General features: G+C 41.9%; 1 protein-coding gene across 18 annotated transcripts in view; it reads left to right on the top strand.

Annotated features, from left to right (window-relative positions):
• Window positions 1–22,481, top strand: part of SVIL (supervillin) — a 153,463-nt gene that overhangs the window by 57,779 nt on the left and 73,203 nt on the right. For all 18 annotated transcript variants that reach the window (XM_057733352.1, XM_057733335.1, XM_057733338.1 and 15 more), the window contains 4 exons: window positions 619–710; window positions 9,184–9,241; window positions 9,356–9,507; window positions 12,324–12,999. In XM_057733352.1, the coding sequence (XP_057589335.1) occupies window positions 9,234–9,241; window positions 9,356–9,507; window positions 12,324–12,999 (836 nt within the window). In that variant the 5' untranslated portion in view covers window positions 619–710; window positions 9,184–9,233. The remainder of the gene's footprint in view (window positions 1–618; window positions 711–9,183; window positions 9,242–9,355; window positions 9,508–12,323; window positions 13,000–22,481) is intronic.

Genomic DNA, 22,481 nt, shown 5'->3' with positions numbered 1-22,481 from the left:
GCCTGTACCAGCACAGCACTGAGGAAGTCGTACCCCAGAGGGTCTCGTGAGGTTAGTTAACACCCTGGGTGTGCTTCCTATAGAAGGAAAGTACAAAGCAAGTGCTCAGTTCCTTTCTTCATCTCCCCTTTTTGTTCCTTTCTTTTCCCCAGACAAGTTTTCATGAATCTTACAGACCTCCTCACCGTGCTTTGATTTCTTGTTTGAAGGCATTTGTTACTTTCAACACTGGAGGAAAGCATGTAGATCACCTAGACAAGTCGCTGATTTTCTGAGGAAGACTCTTTAGCACAGAGAGGTTGAGTGATTAATCCAAGTCTTGGGGGCTCTAGAAGATGTCAGTCTGAACCAAGGCGTCCGACTCCCAGTGCAGCGATGCTTTCACCACCCCAGGACATGCCCCCTGCCTATGCTGATATAAGTATTTAGCTCCACCCCAAAATCATATTAACATAACCATAAATAATTGAAAAAAGCTGCCAATTAACTCCCCCAAATAAAACATTTTACTTGTATACACACATGTTTAACTATGTATAACAGTAGCATGTTTCATTTCATATCAGATGCCTGGGTTTAAAATGACTTTAAACATTTTCTTAATGGAATCATTTTTAGCTTTCAGAAAGAGTTCTTCCTTGAAGACAAAGAACAGCTTGCCAACCACAAAAGAGGACTCGATGCACAGCTGCTAGCTGCCCTTCCTACAGGTAAGACTTCTAGATGGTTGACCAGCGTCCGGGGCGTGTAAGTGTTGTGTTATCTGATTTTCTTGGAGGAGGACTCTTTCACTAACCTCCAGCTTTGCTCTCCTCTGTGCCCCTTTCTGCCCCATCAATTAAAGTACCTCTCTTGTTGCATTGTTAGACCTCACCTTTCCACCAGTTCCTTCCTCTCATTTTAGGCATCCTCAGGTTTTCACTGGAGGCTGGTGCGGAGGATGAGAGAGGGGTCCTAGAATCAGCCTCACCTCATCTCTCTCCTACCTTTCACCTTCCCTAGTGGGGGGTGAGTTCCACTCATCTGCCCACGCCTTCTCTGTCCACCCCCCCCCCCCCCCCACTGCCTCCAGCCCTCTGATGCTTTCCAGTGTTAAGAAAGCCATTTACACTTGATATCTTTCAGCTCCCAACTGGGCTACACACTGGGCGAACAAAGTAGACTGCATCTTAAACATCTCTCTTCTTATCCAAGTAGGCACTCACACGTTTGGTGAATTCGTATTTTCACTGGTTAAGATGTATGTGCAGTCAAATATTTGCATCACCTACCGGCCCACTACCCCTAGTTTTGCCCGTGAAATGATGTGAACGTTACCTGAACTTTGTTTCTACCAGCTGTAACACTAACACAGGGGAGTACCAGCTCACAAACTGTCCTCATCCCAAGTGAGCTGTGTAACCCTCACTTCAGAAGAAACAGCCTTTCCAGCAGTCACACTCCTGGGCATATATCCAGAAAAGATGAAAACTCTAATTTAGATACATTCACCCCTAAGTTCATAGCAGCACTATTTACAATAGCCAAGACATGGAAGCAACCTAAATGTCCATTGACAGGAGAATGGATGAAGAAGATGTGGTACATATATACAATGGGCTATTACTCAGCCATAAAAAAGAATAAAATAATGCCATTTGCAGTAACATGGACGGACCTAGAGGTTATCATACTAAGTGAAGTAAGTCAAAGACAAATATCATATGATATTGCTTATATGTGGAATCTAAAAACTGATACGAACAAACTTATTTACAAAACAGACTCACAGACATAGAAAACAAACTTATGATTACCAAAGGGGAAAGCAGGGGGTGGGGGGGATAAATTGGGAATTTGGGATTAACAGATACACACTACTGTATATAAAATAAACAACAAGGACCTACTCTATAGCACAGGGAACTATATTCAATATCTTGTAGTAACCTGTAATGGAAAAGAATCTGAAAAGTCATACATATGTGACTTTTGCATATATATATGAATCACTTTGCTGTACACCCAAAACATTGTAAATCAACTACACAACTATACTTCAATTAAAAGATAAATTAAAAAGAAGAAGAAACATCTTTGGTGGAAGGTCGGATATTTTTTCTATTCTGAAAAAAAAATAACCAAAAAAGAAAAAAAAGGCAGCAAGAAAACACATGAGATCAAGCCCAGTAGAAATTACACCAGAAAAGATATTCTTTTAATAGTAATAAAATCCAATTTAAAAGTCACTGACGAATTCACCTGCATCCTGAGGAACTGAACGGGTCATATACCTGGACACAGGGTGATGAGCATAGATGCTCGAAGGACCCCAGAGATATGGTCTGGTGGAAACAACTTAAACAGGGACATTTTCCAATTTTCAAGTACTTAACAAAACTGTCAACTGAAATGTAGGCTTATTCCATGTTACTCCAGAGGTTTAAATAAGAAGAATGTCTAGAATTAAAAGAAGGCAGGTGAGATTTCATATGAGAAAGAAAATTCTGATAGTTCATAGTACCTGGAAGTGAAATGCACTGCATTGTGACCTCATTAACTGTTCAAGTCAGGTCATAAACTACAAAGTCAAGGGTAGGACAGATGCTGTGAAGGGTTCCCACCTGGAACCCCAGGTGTGAAATGGAAAGGTCCTTCTAATTTTTTAAGACTCTTTATGAAAGACAAACTCAGTTTAATCTGAGTCAAACATAAAAATCTATGAAGATGATCAAAACAGAGAATAAGAATGAACAAATCGATTTTAGCAATAGCTTAAATTTGACTGATTAGGGAAAGTTAAATAAAGCTCAAGTTTTCCCTCTTCCTCTCTCTCCCCCAGTTCCTTCTCTTGATGAATAATAGATAATATTAAGATCAGAAAAATTAAGGACAATATGAGATGTTAAATTCCTTAAGGTTCAATGACTCAGAACTCTACATATTACAAAATTTTTAAACACATAAGCTTATTAACCAGTTTTATTAAACATGTTATCATAACTGGTCATAAAAATAATGATTTTCACAAATCAAATATGAGTAACTTGTTGTATTCACCAGATTTATGTTTCTAAATTAACAAGCCTTTAAAATATGCTTTTAAAGTATCAGAGTCCCTACTCCCCTGAATTTCATCTAAATTCTCATAGTTCCACAGTCTTTACGCTTTATGAATCTGGGCAGGCATGTTTGGAAAGAGCAGGTATTACCAGTGAGCTTTCCATTTCTCCGTCTTAACAGAGATGTTCATTATTCTCTCGGTTCTTGGCAGTAGCATGGTAGAAAGAGAAATTGATTATCACTTTTAATGGCATGGAGTTTCATGTTTGGTTATAAGTTTACAGAAGTTTCCTCCTGTTCATTTAGTGAGGGGTTTTTGCTTCTGCGAAATTGAGCACTGAAATGATTGTTGATTTTTCTCTAAGGAACTTCCTTTAACTGTGTGTCACAAACAGGTAATCAAGGGATTAAACCCTTTACCTGTGTAAAGCTTATCCTATTAAAATAGAGTTTCCATTTAGGAATTAGGAAATGGACCAAATATATGACTCTGCTTTTTCTCAACAGCTTCGTTGAGATATAATTCTTATACTGTATGATTCATCCATTCAAAGTAGACAATTTAGAGGCTTTTGGTAGATTCACAGAATTGTGCGTCCATCAGCAGAGCCAATTGTAAAACATTTTCATCATCCCCCAGAAAACCCCTTCTCTTAGCCATCAGGTCTGCCCCTCATTCCTCCAGGTTTGTAATGACCTATTTTAGAAGCTGCTGGTCTTTCTATTAGTGGCTGCCGTCCAGGTGTAAAAGTTACAGTGGATTACTCCTGGGGAAGAAGGGTCAGTGCTGAGAATATTCTGAATCTGGGCTGTGGTATCCAAGGCAGGCGGGGAGAGAGCTGTTCTTGGCGGTCCCCCACCCCCCGCCACTTACATTTCTTTGTAAGATTCCACTGTGCTCAGGCTTGGGGGACTGATCTCAACCATAACTTTACCAGAAAGCCCATTCTCAGAGCTAGCTGAAGAAACCATGTTTCCCAAGAAAAGCACCTCACAGATCCAGTTGTCCTGAGTATTGGTATTATATATTATTACAAAGTATATGAAGCAGTGAAATATTTTTATAAAGTATTATACCCCTGATGTCAAATTCCCTTAAATTGCCTTACTTGGAAAATGACCAGCACAAGTCCCATCAGCAATAACTGACGAAATAGTCACGGAATCCATGTGGCTTAGACAAGGACAGCAGACTGAAATCACAGGTGTAATAAGGGATAATTTAGTATATGTAAAGCCTCAGTGCACTTGAAAGCAAAGTAGAAAATGTATTACAACAGAAGTTAGAGCAGCTGTGCTAGTTTCTATCTGGGTTTATGATGACAAATATCACTATTTTCTTATTATTTATGTATGTGTGTATTTATTTATTTATTGGCTGTGTTGGGTCTTCATTGCTGTGCGCGCAGGCTTTCTCTAGTTGCAGCGAGAGGGGGCTATTCTTCGTTGTGGTGCGCAGGCTTCTCATTGCGGTGGCTTCTCTTGCTGCAGAGCTCGGGCTCTAGGCAGGCAGGCTTCTGTAGTTGTGGCACATGGCCTCAATAGTTGTGGCTTGTGGGCCCTAGAGCGCAGGCTCAGTAGTTTTGGTGCACGGGCTTAGTTACTCTGCGGCATGTGGGATCTTCCTGACTCAGGGCTCAAACCCGTGTCCCCTGCATTGGCAGGCGGATTCTTAACCACTGCGCACCAGGGAAGCCCTAGTATCACTATTTTCTGAACCATGTGTTAGTTATATACATGTGACACAGCATACCATCAACTGAACTGTGGCTTTTGAATCTAATTTTTTAAAAACTCTTATTCCTTATTTTTAGGAAACAGATACTTAAGAATTTAGAGGTAAAAGGAGCATAGGCTGCAACTGACTCTTAAATGATTCACAAAAATTAATATATAAATATGTGCATTTGTATGCATGTGTAAGTACACAAAATATACATATGGAGAGAGAAAAAGGGGGTAAAAAATCAGTCAAATGTAGTAACAAATGTTAACATACGAAAGATATCTTTTAATTTTTCTCTGAGTCTGAAATTATATAAAAAGTGTAAAGGAAGGAAAACTTTTGGGAGATTATAAATAAAAATAAACTATATTCAGGACTGGCAGTCAGAAGATAGCAGTGATAGAACAGCCCATGGTCTCTATACATGAGACATGGAGTGACAGCATGTTTCCACAGTGGGGGCAACTTCCATCATTTTTTAGTATTAGCTTTTTTCCGAGTGCTTTATAATAAACTCGACCAAAATTCACTGGTGGGGCTTATAAGGACTACAAGTGCCCATGTGAAGATTTTCTGTTTCCAGGAAAGGAATGAAAAAAGTACACACACACATCAGCAATTCAAATAAAGCATCCTTCTCTTTTATACAACCAACATGTTTTCCCACAGAACAGATACACTAGAGTAATTATGGTACATGTGTGTTTTACTAATTTTACTTTTTTTTTTTTTTTTGGCACTTAGTAACTATTTAATGAACAAATGATAGTTCAAGAGTACATAAATTTTTGCCCCATTTGAATGAATCTGGGTTTTAAAATCATTTTTTTAACATGAAATAAAATCTGGTATCCACATTCTAAAGAGTTTATTGCATTATAAAAGGTAGTTAGAAGGCATTAGGAATGTTTATAGGAACTGCTATTAACCAATTTACTGTACACTCTCATAGCTGATTTTTTTTTATTTTTTTTATTTTTTTGGGGGTACACCAGGTTCAATCATCTGTTTTTATACACATATCCCGTATTCCCTCCCTTCCTTGACTCCCCCCGCCTCGAGTCGCCCCCACCCTCCCTGCTCCAGTCCTCTAACTAATTTTACTTTTAAATGGTAGGTTTGGAGAAAGGAAACCAAACTCCAGATGTCTCTCTGTTCCTTCTTTTTGTCTTCCACATCATTTCTTATCTCTCTTGTCTCATGTCTGTAGGAGTGAGGCAGGTCTTGGTCCTTAAGAATTTATTTGTTAGAAAGAATAGACTGACAGGTAACTTATTTGCTGGAGGGATTTTTTATTCTCTTAAAAGATTCACTGTAGATTTCCATTGAGTTAATAAGCTCATGGACCCATTTAAAATATAGTTCGAAAAATAAAAATAAAAAATATAGTTTGACTTATGACCTCATTTCTTTCTTCAGTAAATGGTCAGAGAGGACTCTAAGGTTATAAGCCTTGAAATGGTTTTGAATTTGAATCTAGGCTTGACTGAAAAGAAGGTAGTGCTGTGCTAGCGGCATCTCTGATCGCCATAACCCAGGGTGTGGGTGGACGTCTAGTGAGCAGGCTTCTATTTGATATCTTTGTCCTTCTCTGTCCTGGGATCAGTGCAGAACGGCACCATCCTGAAGGGGGCTTTGGAGACATCTGGGAGCATTTTTGTGGCGTAGCACCTGGGGTTGATTTGGCTTTTTGTAGGGAAGCCGGGGACCTTTATCATCCTACAGAAGAGGGCTCCTACCAAGAAGTTTCCCACTCGGGAGGCCAATAGCGCCCCCCTGGTGACCTGTGCTCTCTCCCCGAGTCTGTAGCCCTGACGGGGTGCACCTGTGTGCCGGCTCAGCGCTGTCCTTTCTAAGACGTCATCTACCCAGCAGTGAATGGCCATCAGGTGACAGTGTTCCCTGGTGGGTTGCCCAGCCTGTCTTGCCCAGAAAGGGACAGAAGGATATTGTGGCTCACCTGCCCTGTCCCTCTCTTTCCTCTCCCTGTCCGAGACTTCTTGGGCTTTGGTTTCCATATTCTGACATGCACCTGCCCTTTTCTCAAATTGTCTTAGTCCTTATAGAATATCGAAGCAGGGCAGTAAAGACGGTAGGAAAAGGATGCTTTTGTTGTAGGTGGGACGTTCACATCATCTCCCCATTAGTTGACCTTTCCTTCCGGATTATGGGAAGTAAGGAATGTCAGGAGGGAACATGTTGCTTAGTTTTTTCACTGTACTGCTGGATTTTCTTTCAATGTTTTTAGTTACATAACTTCTATAGAAAAGTTTAACATTTTAATGAGGTAAAAATGATTTTCAGTTGCAAATTAGGACCAAAAAAGTCTAAATTTTTCCCACTGGACATCCTATGCCGCCCTGTGTGCGTTACATTCATCTTTTTCATGCTTGCTCTGGCTTGGTCCATTAGGATGGTTTATAAATAGCAGAAATGTGCTGGTCACCCTTTTGGAGGCTGGAAGTCCAAGATCAGGGCGACAGCATGGTTGGGTTCTGGTGAGGACCCTCTTGCTGGTTGCAAACTGCCAACTTCTCATGGCATCCTCACGTGGTAAGCGGGGCTTGGGAGCTCTGTGGGGGCCTCTTTCTAAGGGCACCAGTCCCGCTGATAAGGGCAGGGCCTCATCACCTCCCTAAGGCCCCACCTCCTAATACCTTCACTTTGGGGTTTAGGATTTCAACATATGAATTTGGGGGGAGGGGATATACATTCAGACCCTAATCTACCTGATTGAAATAATTTGGGAGGGAAAGGCAGCATGTCATTGTGCTACTCAGACCCTATTCACATACTCCATTTCTCAGGTATAGGTTTGGGGTATGGATTTAAGACAAACCTTTCAGAGCCCTTGGAATTTGGTTTCAACCACTTCTGGAGCCGTTTTATGAAAAATACAGCTCCGTTCTCCACTTTGGGGTTTAAATAATTCACTGATACTCATCCTTGAAAATATTTTCAAAATGTGTGCTACCAGCCATGAAAGTTTTATCACCATCATCTCACTGGAGCTCATTTGTTACCTGGAAAGCTATCATGAGCCACGCTTCCTCCAAAGGAACGGGAACCATTGTCACCGGACCCTTGTCTTCCACACGGGAACACGATTGACAGGGCAAAGCCCGGCACCTCTGCCTCCAGCTGCTCTGGTGCCTGGGACGGCCACTGGAGAGACAGACTTGTGATGACAGCTCTCTTTTTAAAAAAAGCCAATCCAACGAACTGTCTAGGTGGCTGTCATTTAAAAATAAATTAATAAATAGAAACATGGCTGGTATCTCTGAACACAAAGGACAATATAAAAGTCACGTGTGTGTGCACACTTGTATGGTTTTGATTCCTTATTAAAAATAACCACTTGGGGAATTCCCTGGCGGTCCAGTGGTTAGGACGCAGCGCTTTCACTGCCGTGGCCCAGGTTCAATCCCTGGTCGGGGAACTAAGATCCCGCAAGCTGCGCGGCACAGCCAAAAATAAAATAAAAATAACCACTGAAAAAAATCAAATGGAAATTGAAGCAGTTGAAAATTCAATTCCATGCATTCATACCCGACCCTTTGAGCTTCTGCGTTGACTCAGCCTTGCAAATGTTTCATGGGTCCCGGGGCTGCCACAGCTTTCTGTTCCTGGGACCTCAGTAGGAACATCTCAGAGGAGTCCTTGTGAATTCACGTGATGGAGGAGGAGGCAGGAAGAGAGACCTCTACCGAATTTGGCCATTTCTCCAAAGAAACCATTGTGCAGCCTCTCGACACAATATCCTTGTGGTCAGTGTCACATGAGACCCTCCCAACATCAGCAAAACGTTTGATCATCCAGTGTTGCCAGGAGACTGGGGGTCATTACCTTTTCAATCATCCACCTAAATCACAGCAAGGAAACATATTTTCTTCCAGTGAAAGCCTGTAAGGGGAGGCATAGGAACTGGGTTAATCTGAACTATAGTTGATCAAGGTGTGCTGCGTCACGCCAGTCAGGTAGTTACAGATCTTTACAGGTTCAGTGATGGGTGACATGTGAGTGGTGTGAGCTCGTGATTGGTGGAGCTTGTTGATACCACATGGGGGTTTACAGTAGTTTAGTCTCTACTTTTGCAAATGTTTGCAGTTTTGCATGATGGGCAGCTTCAAATACTTTGTTAAACCTAATAAAACTAAAAAACAGATACTGAGATTTCTGCTGGCTAGAGAGAGATCTTAAGGGTTAGGCCTCCTCTGATGTGCATGTGTGCTGGGCGGGGGAGGGGACAGGTACACTTAACACATTTGGCATCTGCCTACCCTGTTATAAGACAGTCTGCAGGAACTGTGTCTATTTTGTGTGTCACTGTTGCATGAATGAATAAATAGATGTTGCATGAATGAATGACAACTGAACACCGGACTGTCTTTTTCTTCTTTTTTGTCTTATTTTAGTTGCAGAATTAAGAAAAATCTTTGAACCAAAGAGGAAAGAATTTTTAGACATGAAAAGGTAAGCTGTTCATCGTACACAGTTAGGAAGCAGAACAGTTTGCGAAGCAGCATTCAGGGTTCCCTGAGCACCGGTGTCCATTGCTCACCACGCCTTTGTTGGTATCTTGCACAGAAAAGAAAGAATTGCCAGGCGCTTGGAAGGCATCGAAACCGACACGCAGCCCATCCTCTTGCAGAGCTGCACGGGCTTAGTGACTCATCGTTTGCTGGAGGAGGACACGCCCAGATACATGCGGGCCACGGACCCGGCCAGCCCACGCATCGGTGAGCTTGTGGCCTGGTGGCCCATCATCAGCCTTTTCTATCCAGCACTCCTGGAAGATGAGATATTCCAAAAAAGTGAATTGTGTAGATGCAATGCTTATTAAATATAAGTGTTTGTTAAAACCAGCACCAACACCTATGTCAGCTCTGCCACACCTCCCAGATGTAGTCCTCTAGTGTCACAGCGTAAGTAATGACCCCACTGTTGGGTAATTGGTGACCAGCCATTTCTCCCTCACCCCCCACCCCCCCAAGCCCAGGGACCATCCAAGGGCAGGAACTGTCTCTCTCTCTCTCCGTCCACTCAGGGCCCCAGCTGCCAGAGATCCTCAGGTCTGTTTGGGAACGGGCTGAACGAGACAGGCGTCTCTTACAATAGGTTTAAGAGGAATGCCCAGATGACCAGCACAGAGCAGGGCTGCTCTCAGCCATGGGCATGAATAGCAAAGCTGGACCTCGAATGATTAGGGCTCTTACTCTGTGTTTTTATGCAACAAACATCCTATTTAAATTGTTTTAATAGGTGTAACTTTAAATGCATCGAGTATTTATTTATTTTGTATGAAACAGCATGTCAAACATGACTTAGGTTTTCCTTGGTGACTCAGACGTTGGTATGAGCATCAGATAGCCCACATGACCTTGGGAGAGGATGATGCACTCAGGCTGCTCTTCCTGCCCACATCTCTGGCTCTGTGGCTCTGTGTGCTGCTCTTTACAGCCAGTGTCTTCTAGTTCCTTCCTCATAGAGAGCTGCTGGTCTCCCTTCATGATGTGATTAAGTTTGCTTGTCTCTACAATTTCTGGTTTTCTATGGCCAGAAAACTAGAGAGCTAAGATTTTTTTTAGTTACATACATGAAGAATCAAAAACAGAGTACCAAAATATATGGCCAGAAATAAACCCTAGTGTATGTAAAATGTTAAACCATATATTGTATGATCATTTAAACACCACATTAGTAAGACAAGGAAGAAGTATTTACTAAACTGGTATTGGGAAAAATGGGATGGCAGTGGGGAGGGACTGTGTCCCCTCCTCACTTCCTACTCAGCACAAAAATAAGGTCCAATTAACCCCATGATTAATTTTAAGAGAATAATTAAAAACATGGAAACAAAGGTGACTAGTTCCAGTTGAATGGAAAAGGACTTTCAAAACACAGAAACACCTGTAGAAATCACCAATGACCAGGTCAGTTGACTTGACTGCATAATAAGTAACATCTGTGCTTCAAAGAAAATCTTAGACTTCACAAAAAATTAAGGAAGCTTGAAAACACCCATGAAGAAGATAAAGAGCTCATATTCCTATAAAATTTTACACAAGCCAATAAAAATGACACTATGAATCAAAAGAATATAGAGCAAGAAGCTTGATCAGATACTCCAGGAAGAAAAAGGTAATGATACAAATGGCTACTAAATAATTAGAAAATGCATACATCCTCTTTCTAGTAATTGAAGGCAATTTTTAATTTAATTAAAATTTTGGAGAAACAAAAATTTTTAGAAATATGGAACTATTTATATAAATCCAAAATAGAGAGAGAAGATGAAGTACAACAGATACAGATAGATAGTAAATTATTATGTGCTTATTTAATAGTCTCATGTATAGTTTTATATATTACAAATATGCTTTCTTTTTTATTTTTATCCTTTATTGAAGTATAGTTGATTTACAATGTGTTAATTTCTTCTGTACAGCAAAATGATTCAGTTATACATATGTATACATTCCTTTTCATATTCTCAAAGGCAATTTTTTAAATTAACACTCAGTGTTAGTGAGAGAGCATGAATTACAGATTCCAGTGTAAATCCATGCATACTTTACAGGAATTAATTTGACAGTCTAGCAAGTGTCTTAAAATGATGTACCTACCCATAAAGTAATTCTACTTTTATGTCACTCTCTTTTGTAATAGTAGCCAGAAAATAAGATAGATTAAAAGTTAGAGTCAACTTAAGTGCCCAGAAATATGAGAATGGTTACATTGACTCTGGAATGCCTATTGTGTAGAATATTATGAAGCCTTAAAACAAAAATGATGTCTTCACAATAAGGTTTCCAAACATAGGAAAATGTTTTATGTAGGACATTAAGGTTATATAAAATGAGTTATTTTATATAGAAAAAAAAAAGAAATCACTTATATAAAAGATTACAAGGAGTATATAGAAAAGTATAGCAAATTATCCATTTATTTATCACTGATTATTATATATTAGCGATCATTGGTGATTTGGAGGTTAGCCTTCTTGTGTTCTCATTGTAAACCTTTTCTACATCAAGCATGCATAGTATAATTGGAAAAAGCCACTTCTGTTTAAAAAAAAAACAAAAAACACAACCACCACCTGGCAGATATTGACATGAGCTACTACTCTTATGGTAACTATCAGATCCTGTGAAACCACAATCGGTCACTCGTCAAATTACAGCAGTTTGAATATCTGTTATCTTTTCCAGAGGACTCTGAACTCGTCCTCTGGCCTCACCCATGAAATATTAAACTCAAAAGCAGAAAATAAATAAATGAGGGAAAATAGGCCTGAACAAGAGTGAGGGCTGTCGGGACTGCAGTTTAGCCGAGGCCATGCTTGACGCACCTTGGCAGCCCATAGAACACCACAGCCTTTATGTATTTCACTGCAGACCTCAAACTTCTTCAGCATCTCAGGTAAACTACATATTAGGTGAGAAATTGGTCCTTCATGGCCTGGGTGCTCGGAGCGTATTGTGTACAGAACAGAGCAGAATAACCACATTTTATTATTTTCTTGAAATCTGCATGTATGGTCTTCTTGTAGGCCGATCCAATGAAGAGGAAGAGACTTCCGATTCTTCCTTAGAAAAGCAGACTCGATCCAAACACTGCACAGAATCCTCGGGCATCCAAGGTGACTCCCCCTACGGCTCCAGCATCATGGACACCCAGAGCCTTGAGTCCAAAGCTGAAAGGATCGCCAGGTACAAAGCAGAGAGGAGGCGGCAGCTGGCAGAAAAGTATGGGCTCACCCTGGACCCAGAAGCAGACTCCGAATCTCCATCTCGATACACCAAGTCCAGGAAGGACCCCGAGGCTGCTGAAAAGAGGGGAGGAAAAAGTGACCGGTCGGCTGAGTCCAGCAGAGATTCGGGCTCTTCCTACTCCAGGACCGAGATCTCGGGGCACAGGACATGCGTGGCTGAGTCCAAGGACTATGCCCCCCACCGGAGCGATGAAGTTTCCGACACAGAGGTTCTGCTCAACGTAGAAAACCAAAGACGAGGTCAAGAGCCCAGTGCCACCGGGCCGGCCCGAGACCTGCCCCCCGCGGGGGATAGCTCCTCATCCTTCCCATTCTCCGGGCGAGACGGCACCCTCGTTGAAGTGCCAAGGTCCCCAAAGCCAATGCACAGCCTGACCGGCCCGTCACCTGGGCAGCCGGCCTCTCCAAGCCACTCCACAGGTGACCTGCCACTCCCCACTGAGGCTCGAGCCAGGTAAGTGCTGACCGTGGATCCCCGCATCCCCTCTGCCACTGCGGTGTCTGGGATCTGGGGGTCCTCAGCCTCCTGCGGAGGTCTGGGCTCACCGCAGAAATAATGTGCTGTATGATTTTTTAATTTCCACAATCGCAATGCAGGTTCTACCGAAGCAGGAAGCTTCCCAGTCTTAGTTATTTATTTATTTAATTCTTGGTATATTCTTTTTTAAAAGAATAAACTGAACAGGTGTCATGGGGACACACTTTCAGGACCTTTCTTCTGACCGTGTGTCTCTCCTGCCTTTAACAATTGTCCTTTTCTTTTTCTGTGATCATACCCAAGACTCTGGGGGCGATTGTTTTCGTTGCTGTCATTTAAAATCACAAAGCAGGAGGACATGACGAACCAGTTCCCACTGGGTCTCAGTTTAGCGTATGAAGTGTGACTGTGATATACACTGACTATAACTGTAACATGTTATATAAGTATATTGACCCGCTAAGAAAACGGCTGCGTGTAAGAGCACCTCATTGAAAAGATCAGCCAGTAGAAAAAAATCACTGTGTCATAAGGTCAACCTCTGGAAAATCAGAAAAGGGATAAAATCAGAAAGTCAGATGCCAGAAGAGGATATATGTTTCTTTCTCAATTTAAATATATAAATCTAAATTTAAGTTAAATAATAAGCATGATGACCAATTAAAATGCAATTTACTTAAACACCCTACATAACGATTTGGGGTAATAGTCTAGGCAGACTCCTAAATGTATTTTTCAATTCAAACAAGCATTAGCTTTGCAGGTCAGTTGAGGAGGGATGAGAACCTGAGATCAAGGGGATTTATTCTGGAAAAAAAAGCATGTTGGAAAATACACCTGTTTATTCCACATTGGGACAGAGCAGTAAATACAGTCGTCTTCCTGTGGCCATTATACGTCTAAAGTAGATTATTTTAGTTATTGAAGTGTATCGACACCAAGACCTGTCACCTCTTGCTTGGTCACCTACACTAGAATATTTAGAGATATTAGCTTCTAAGAGAATTCAAGTGTGTGCATCCTTATTGTATTTCGAGGACCTTTCTTCAGCCTTTGGACTTAACTGCTCGAAATTTAGGGACCTGTTGTCTCGTATTTTGAAACATAAGTCTGTTGTTTGGGAAATTTGCATTTCGTAGGAGAAACAGTGTTCTTGAGTTAGTTACACTCTGGCAAAGCAAACTCTTCATGGGATGTGTGAGCAGGACAAAGAAACCCAACATTGCAATTTAGGAAAGAAATTCAAGATTTACAGTTACATCAGTTAAAAAATAACGAGGAATTTAATTTCTGATTGCCAGATCATGAGAACTGTTCCTTAACATGGCGTCTAGGTTAACCATCTAGATCACATACAATAGATTCTCAATGAGATTTTGAAGCAGTTGTAATAATAATTAAAACCATGTTGAGTATTCCAGGTAAAATAGGAGAGGATGCATAAGAGTTTTGTGTGAGTTACAATCTCAGTATTCAAAAATATATACCACTTAACACCTCAAGAGCTCATTTCCTTCTAGGTTATTTGCAGAGGCAAATTACTTGGAAGTTTTCGTAAGCCTAGCCTTAGCCTGAAAGTGCCTTACTTTCATGGAAGAAAGGCTTAAAAGAATTGAGAAATTGTAGGACTTCCTTGGTGGTGCAGTGGTTAAGAATCCAATCCGCCTGCCAATGCAGAGGACGTGGGTTCGAGCCCTGCTCTGGGAAGATTCCACATGCCAAAGGGATTGGGGGGCCTATGATTTATTATCCAACATTTTAAAAATCTGACCTCTATTAGAAATCCTGAATTCAAAGCTCTTGTTGAATTTGCTGCTTGGCGTATCTCTTAATTTTAAAAGCAATAAGATACACCATCTCGGCTACTTCTGTGAGTGGAGAGCCTCACTCACTACTCCGAACCCCATACCTGCCATTCTCCTGAGTATCTATACTTCCCTACGTGGTTGGAAAGAAGAGAATCACACGTCGTTTCCTAGTGGTGACCTGCTCTAGAAAACCCTGGCTTTTTTTTTTTTAATTACTCTTCTAGGATCCCTACCACTCCTTCTCCCGCTTAGCAAACTGTATCATTTGTGGCCACATAATGGTGATAGGGGTTTCATGCAGAGCTGATGCTGACATTTGACCGGGCGGGGGGGGGGGCGGGGCGGGGCGGGCAGCCGCCATTGGTGAATGATGGTTTGGGCAGGGCTTCCCTGGCACCAGAGAGCTGTGCATTGGCTGGGAAGATAGACCAGGGCATCCTCCAGAATGGTCTGTCTCTGCAGCACTGTGACAGCAGACTCCGGCCAACTAGGAAGGGATTACACAGCAGTCTTATCCTTTCTTTCTTTATTCCTTTCTTTCTTTCTTTAATTCAGAAAATTGTTTTGTTTTATTTTTAATTTTATTGAAGCTTAGTTGATTTACAAAGTTGTGTTAATTTCCACTGTACAGCAAAGTTATACATTCAGTTATACATATATTCAGTTATACATACACATATATTCAGTTATACATATACATATATTCAGTTATACATATATATATTCTTTTTCATATTCTTTTCATTGTGGTTTATCACAGGATATTGAGTATAGTTCCCTGTGCTTTACAGTAGGACCTTGTGATTTATCCACCCTACATATAATAGTTCAGATCTGCTAATCCCAAACCCCCAATCCTTCCCTCCTCCACCTCTCCTCCCCCTTGGCAACTACAAGTCTGTTCTCTATGTCTGTGAGTCTGTTTCTGTTTTGTAGATATGTTCATTTGTGTCATATTCTAGCTTCCACATATAAGTAATATCATGTGATATTTGTCTTTCTCTTTCTGACTTACTTCACTTAATATGATAATTTCTAGGACCATCCATGTTGCTGCAAATGTCATTATTTCATTCTTTTTCGGGGTTAAGTAATATTCCAGTGTGTGTGCACGCATGTGCATATATACACCACATCTTTATCCATTCATCTATTGATAAATACTTAGATTGTTTCCATGTCTTGACTATTGTAAATAGTGCTGCTGTGAACATAGGGGTACATGTATCTTTTTGAATTGGAACTTTTATCCTCTATTTCTGATTGTTTGCGCATCTCCCAGTGAGAGGTTTGCATCTAAAAACCATCTCCAGGGCCTCAAGCTCATTGTTTTAGTTAATTAGAGCGATGCTGAGGGAGGCAACTGCCTTTTGACCATCGAGTTCCTGGGTCAGCTCCTGCCTCTACCACAGCAGGATTCCTAGCGCAGACTCTGCGTTGGGGCAGATTGTCATGGGAACAGAGATCTCTGAGGATCTAGTCTCTAAAGAGACTGCTGGGTACTTCACACGTCTGTTTTTGTATCGGCAACAAGATCACTTTCACCTTTCAGTCCCTGTATCCCCAGACATCACTCCTTGCCCTCTTCTTCTATCTTTGGGCTATTTTTATGGTTAAGTCATTGCCTTTTTTTTTTTTTCTTCATTTTATTCTCTTTTCACTGCCAAGTATCTATTTCTGTCCACTGAACGAAGTAAGACTGTGTCACCCCAAATACTAGCTGGGATGCCCTAAACATGCAAATGTCTTTCACATTTTAAAATGCAAAATTTTGCCTGTGGGCTTGTGCCTGTGTACCTTCACATGCCCCTGTGAATATACAAAGCAATCATTAGCAGTTTTTCCCAACAAGCAGCTTTCGGCGAATGAACTGTTCATTTTAATGAGATGCTGAAATTAATAGCCATTCTTCTTAAGCTGAATCATGTTTTATAATTAGGAGCTGTTATATAATTAGAGCTGGACACCCACAGGGTGAAACTAATTTTACTCCACTGGATTTGACTTCATTTTGGTGGCAGGAACTTTTTCGCCTGTTAACTCTTACGGGTTATGGGGAGTTAAAGCATGTTGTTATATTGTATACTTAGAAATACAAACCCAGAGCAACTCCTGTCTGTGACAACTTGGGGTGAGTTCTTATTTCCTGGTGATATAATTCTCTGCCAGGCAGTTGCCACATCATAAAAAAGTTCTGTTACACTCAAGGTCACCATCTCATCAGCAGTAACCCTATAGCCCTCTCCCAGGGAGGTAACCTCTGCCCTTTGGAGAGCTGGCTTACCCCAGGACCCCACAAAATAGATACTCTATGTTAAAGAACCTTAAACTTTTAGAACCGAAAGTAACCCAGGAGATTATTTAGTTTAAAAATCTATACTATGCATGGAGAAAAAGCCCTAAAGATTAAGGAACTTAAGTAGCTGGATTAAGACCGTATAGCTGAGTCCGTGATCTGGTCATTCAAGGTCTCTGAATCCATCGGAGTTCTTTCCATGACACGCTGCTCTTGTTGTTAATGTTAGTTCTATTTTCCATCATAGTGGAAAAGAGTTTGCTGTTTTTGCCCTTTGAAGGTTAGAAACTTTAGGAAAGAAGATCAGGGATGTTGTAGAAAGCATTTGTGTGGATTTACATAAGGTATTTAAAAGCCTCATCCCCATAAACAAAATGAAAACTTGTATTCTGGGGGGACTCAAACTCAGTAGACATCTGTCCATCCACCCAGATCTCAGAGGTCTTGATTTATGGGTTAATTTCAGCTCTGAAGTGTTTAGCTATTCGTTTAAGAAAACTGTCTTGTGCCAGGCACTGTGCTCCTGGGTGGGCATGTCTTTTTTTTTTTTTTTTTAAAGTGTGGGAGATAACTACACACAGTGGGGTAAATAAGGTTATAGAGCCCAAGGTTGGTTGCCATGGTAATACCAAGATGAGGTATTCATCCATCCCCCTTGGAGAAGTGGTCATAGTTGAACCAAGTCCTAAAGGATGTGGTGAGTTTGCTAGACGTGGAGGGGAGGCTGCTTCAGGTGACCTAGAAGGAGGGGGATGGGATGAAGTGGGAGAGCCATGTGGGGACCAACCATGCAGCATATTACGACAAGGCATTTGGCCTTCTCCTTGTGGACAGTTCAGTGCAAGTGTCTGAAGGATTTTAAAGCAAGGATGCTTAGTTATGTACTTGAGAAAGATTGCTCTGGAGGAATGTGGGGGATTGGTCTGAAGGAGAATGGATTCCAATCAGGGAGGTCACTAAAGAGGTAGCTGCAGTTACACAGGCATGAGATGATGAGGTCTGTGGTTCCAGGTTGGGCTTTGTCCTTAACTTGCTCCTCTTTGGCATTTCATTAGATGATCTGCAAAATACCGATGATAGGGTAGTCACATATCTGAAGGAGGGATTGTAAATAAATTTGATGATAGGAAAAAAGAGAGAGGGGGAGGAGGAGGGATAGAGAGGGAAGAGATCAGAGGGAGGGTGAGAGAGAGAGAAGAAAGAGAAAACAGGAGCATGGAGGCAAGAGGGCACATGTACCTGGAACAATGGTTGGAAACTAAGATGAAATTTAAGAAAGTCCTGTATTTAGAACGGAAAAAAAGAAAATCAGTGTACAAGTTCAGGATTGGGGAAACCTGATTTAATAGCAGTTCATGGGAAACAGACCTAGGAGTTTTAGTTGACAGTAAGTTCTTTTTTTTTTAATATAAATTTATTTATTTATTTTATTGGCTGTGTTGGGTCTTTTTTGCTGTGCGCGGGCTTTCTTTTTAGTTGCGGTGAGTGGCTGCTACTTGTTCATGGTGGTGCATGGGCTCCTCATTGCCGTGGCTTCTCTTGTTGCAGAGCATGGGCTCTACGTGCGTGGGCTTCAGTACTTGCAGCACATGGGCTCAATAGTTGTGGCTCACGGGCTCTAAAGCGCAGGCTCAATAGTTGTGGCGCACGAGCTTAGTTGCTCCGCGGCATGTGGGATCTTCCTGGAGCAAGGCTCGAAGCCGTGTCCCCTGCATTGGCAGGCGGATTCTCAACCACCGCGCCACCTAGGAAGCCCGACAGTAAACCGGACAGTACGTTCTTTATGTGACTGCCAAGATGGCTAGTCCAATCTTGGGGGACATTAATGAATGTAAACCGCCAATAGCACAGGTAGCGCTGGTCCACCTGTGCTCTGCAGTGGTCAGATTGCATCTGGGTATCTCATTCGACCAATGAGAGCACATTCAGAGAGTCCACCTTCCCATCTTCCCTGCTTTCTTGACCTCTCCATGTTTGTATAACCGTCTGTCTGTCTTAACAGAAACCAGAGTCATTTTGGGAGTCTATTACATAGTCTCTGCTGCTTAGATTCCCAACCCAGTCTGTTCTTCTCATGATCAGGTTGTCCTTTTCCCAGTGCGGTTTTTATAAAGCTGAAGCGTGACTTGGCATAGGGAGCCCTAACGTGATCAGTCTGGCTTCTGGTTAATGATGATTCTGCCAAAAGGGGGAAAGGAGAGAAAGAGCTCATGAACCAAATGAGGTGTCTCACAAATGCAGCTTCACCTGCACCTCGTGTCTCAGGAAGAGGGACATCTAACTTCATAACAGCCTACAGCCAAGCTGACACACCCAGAAAAGGATGTTTGCGGTTTTGTCAAGATTCCCAAACATGGCGCCATGAATCTGGTATGAAGCCAGTTCATGAGGTTGCTAAGGATGATCTCACTGATAGTGTCGCTTTAGTGGAAGTCTCACAGGAAGTGTAGATACCATGTCTCAGTCACTTTCCTATCTCCTTCCCAGCATCTAACACATACCAAGGGGCTCCTTCAGTCACTTCTAAATGAATGTTCTGCTATTTTCCGTGTCTTCATAAAGTGTCAAGAGACGATAGCAGTGCTGCTTGACATAGCCAATCTGCAAACCGTTTATCAGCCCACAACGTATAAGGGACTTGCAAGGAATGTAAGTCATGGGTCATTTCCTTCCTCAAGAAAGTCGTGCTGGGAAGAAAATGTCACTGAACTGCACAGCGGGCTTAGGGACGATTATTTACATTCTGGTCCAAGCCTTTTATCTAACTGTGGACCAGTGATCCCAATCAGCAGAACACGCTTGGAGTAGCCCTTGTTTATACTACCAGGCTCTTTCCACTTTGTCTGGGCTTGGAATCCTTGTATGGGGTCTTGAGTCCGAGTGCCCATAAATACTGGTCAGCTGTGAGTGGGTGTTGTGAAACATGAGCCAGAAAGCCGCTAGCTGCTTTGGGAGCGTTGAGAACTCAGTCTCCAGCCCCGAAAGGCTGATTCTATGCTGGTCTCAGGACCAAGGCAGTTGAGTCCCTGCTTTACTTTGCTCAGTTACTTCATTAGAAGCCAAGCAGGAGACTTGGAAAGCCAAGTAGATCTGGGAACAGGAAACTTGATCCCCTTGGAAGGCCACTCCAGCCCCTGCCTCAGACCCAGCCCTTCCCTCCAGCTATCCAGTCTGTCTGCACAAACCTGTAGCCCATTCTTGGCCAAGATTGCAGCGTTTAGACCTTCAGCAGTGAGATTAGCCCTGAGGGAACTTGGAAGAAATTGGTTCTCTCACATGTTTATCTTGCTTCTGCCCCAAGAAGACTTTATTTCTACCTTTTGCTTACTCAAGAAGGCTTCACTCTATAATCCAACAGTGAGATATTTTTTTAAATTTTATTGAAGTAGAGTTGATTTACAATGTTGCATTAATTTCTGCTGTATAGCACAGGGATTCACTTATACATATAGATACATTTTTTTTCATATTCTTTTCCATTAGGTTTATCACAGGGTATTGGATATAGTTCCCTGTGCTATACAGTAGGACCTTGTTTATCCATCCTATATATACTAGTTTGCATCTTCTCATCCCAAACTCCCAATCCATCCCTTCCCCATCCTCCCCCTTGGCAACCGCAAGTCTGTTCTCCATGTCCCAACAGTGATATATTTTTAAACTGAGGTATAATTTACATCAAAATGAACATAGGATTTTAAGGACACAGACTGGTGAATTTCAGGAAATGTATAACCACTACCCCATCAAGAGAGAAAAGGTCTCATCACCGCTGTGCCTCTGTACACCAACATTGAACACTGATTCTTGACTTTGTAAGGACCTCACTTAGCTCTCATAGGCTGGTAGTATCATATATTCAACTCATTGTTTCTGTGAAACTAATCCTTCCCACTGTTAACTTTTTCACCAAGCCTTCATTATTCAAAAATAGTTAAGCATAATGTTGAGACACATAAAAATAACAGCATCCATGCAAAATTTAAAAAATAAAGAGAAAAGACCCCATGGCTTCATTGCCACTCTCCAGATGTGACTTTTTTCCCATATTTTAAAACACTCACCTGCTATTATTATGTCTTCAAAACAGTGCCCTCCAGGCCCCGGAAATAAATTTTGTACTTTTATAAGATGATGTATCTTTTCATATGAGTCTGGGCCCCCCCTCAGCACCCCGCAGTGCTCTGTGGTTGAAAACTCGGTCCCAAACTTCCATTATGTTCCCTAGGGTGCCTGTGAATTAGCCAGATCCGTGCTGTACTTCAGTTCACTGTTTTGGGGAGCCAAGGCTTGCTTTTAATTAGAAGGAAGAGACTGAAACAGACAGAGAACATCCTGTGGTTGCCAAGGGGGCAGGGGGTGGAGGAGGGATGGATTGGAGTTTGGGGTTTGCAGATGCAAACTATGATATAGGATGAAAAAGAAGGTCCTACTGTAGAGCACAGGGAACTATATTCAATATCCTGTGACAAACCATAATGGAAAAGAAATTTTAAAAGAATGTTTGTGTATGTATAACTGACTTTGCTGTACAGGAGAAAGGAACACAACATTGTACATCAACTGTACTTCAAAGAATAAATAATTAAAAAATTTTTAAATCGTTTAAAAAAGGAAACGATTGGGGTTGCTATTTGATGTCAAGTGGTTAGGAAAATCTCTCTGATAACAGTGGAGCAGGGACCTACATAAAGAGGCAGTGACCCGTGCAGCTGTGGGGGTGCATGGTCCAGGAGAAACAGCCCCTGCAGAGCCCTGAGTGGGCACTATGTGTAGAGCGTTCAAGGCTGACCCCCAGTCACCAGTGAGGCAGGAGCATGGAGGGGGTGGAGGGATGGGGTGACATCCATGAGATGGGTAGGGTGGGCAGAGCAGGGGGACCTGTCACCCATTGAGAGGGCTTTGGGTTTTGCTCTAGATGATGTGTGCAGCCGTGTAAGGGTTTCCAAGAAAAGAACGACCAATCCACCTTCCATTTTAAGATGATTACTCTGGCTGCACACCTGGTAGGTGGTCAACCATGAAAACAGCTAGAATAATTAAGCGATCCTCTCAGTAATCTAGGTGAGAGGGGTGGTGGCTTGAACTCACACAAAAGCAGCAGAGGTAGTGAAAAGAGGTCATCTTTTGAAGAGAACCAGTAGGATCTGCTGATGGCTTGGATGTGACATAAGAGAGAAACAGAGGATCCAAAGGTGAGTCTCAGTTTTCTGGCCAGGGCAGCTGAGAGCAGGGCGTTGCCATCTGCTGAAATAGGGAAAACTCCAGTACAAGTTGAGTTTGGAGGGAAATTGAGAGTTCGTGTTTTGGACACATAAACTTTAAGATGTCTGTTAGGTACCCAAGTGGAAATG

This window comes from Hippopotamus amphibius, chromosome 4 (genome assembly GCF_030028045.1).
Source record: "Hippopotamus amphibius kiboko isolate mHipAmp2 chromosome 4, mHipAmp2.hap2, whole genome shotgun sequence".
NCBI classification, from domain to species: Eukaryota; Metazoa; Chordata; class Mammalia; order Artiodactyla; family Hippopotamidae; genus Hippopotamus; species Hippopotamus amphibius.
This window is presented reverse-complemented; position numbering and strand designations above follow the sequence as displayed.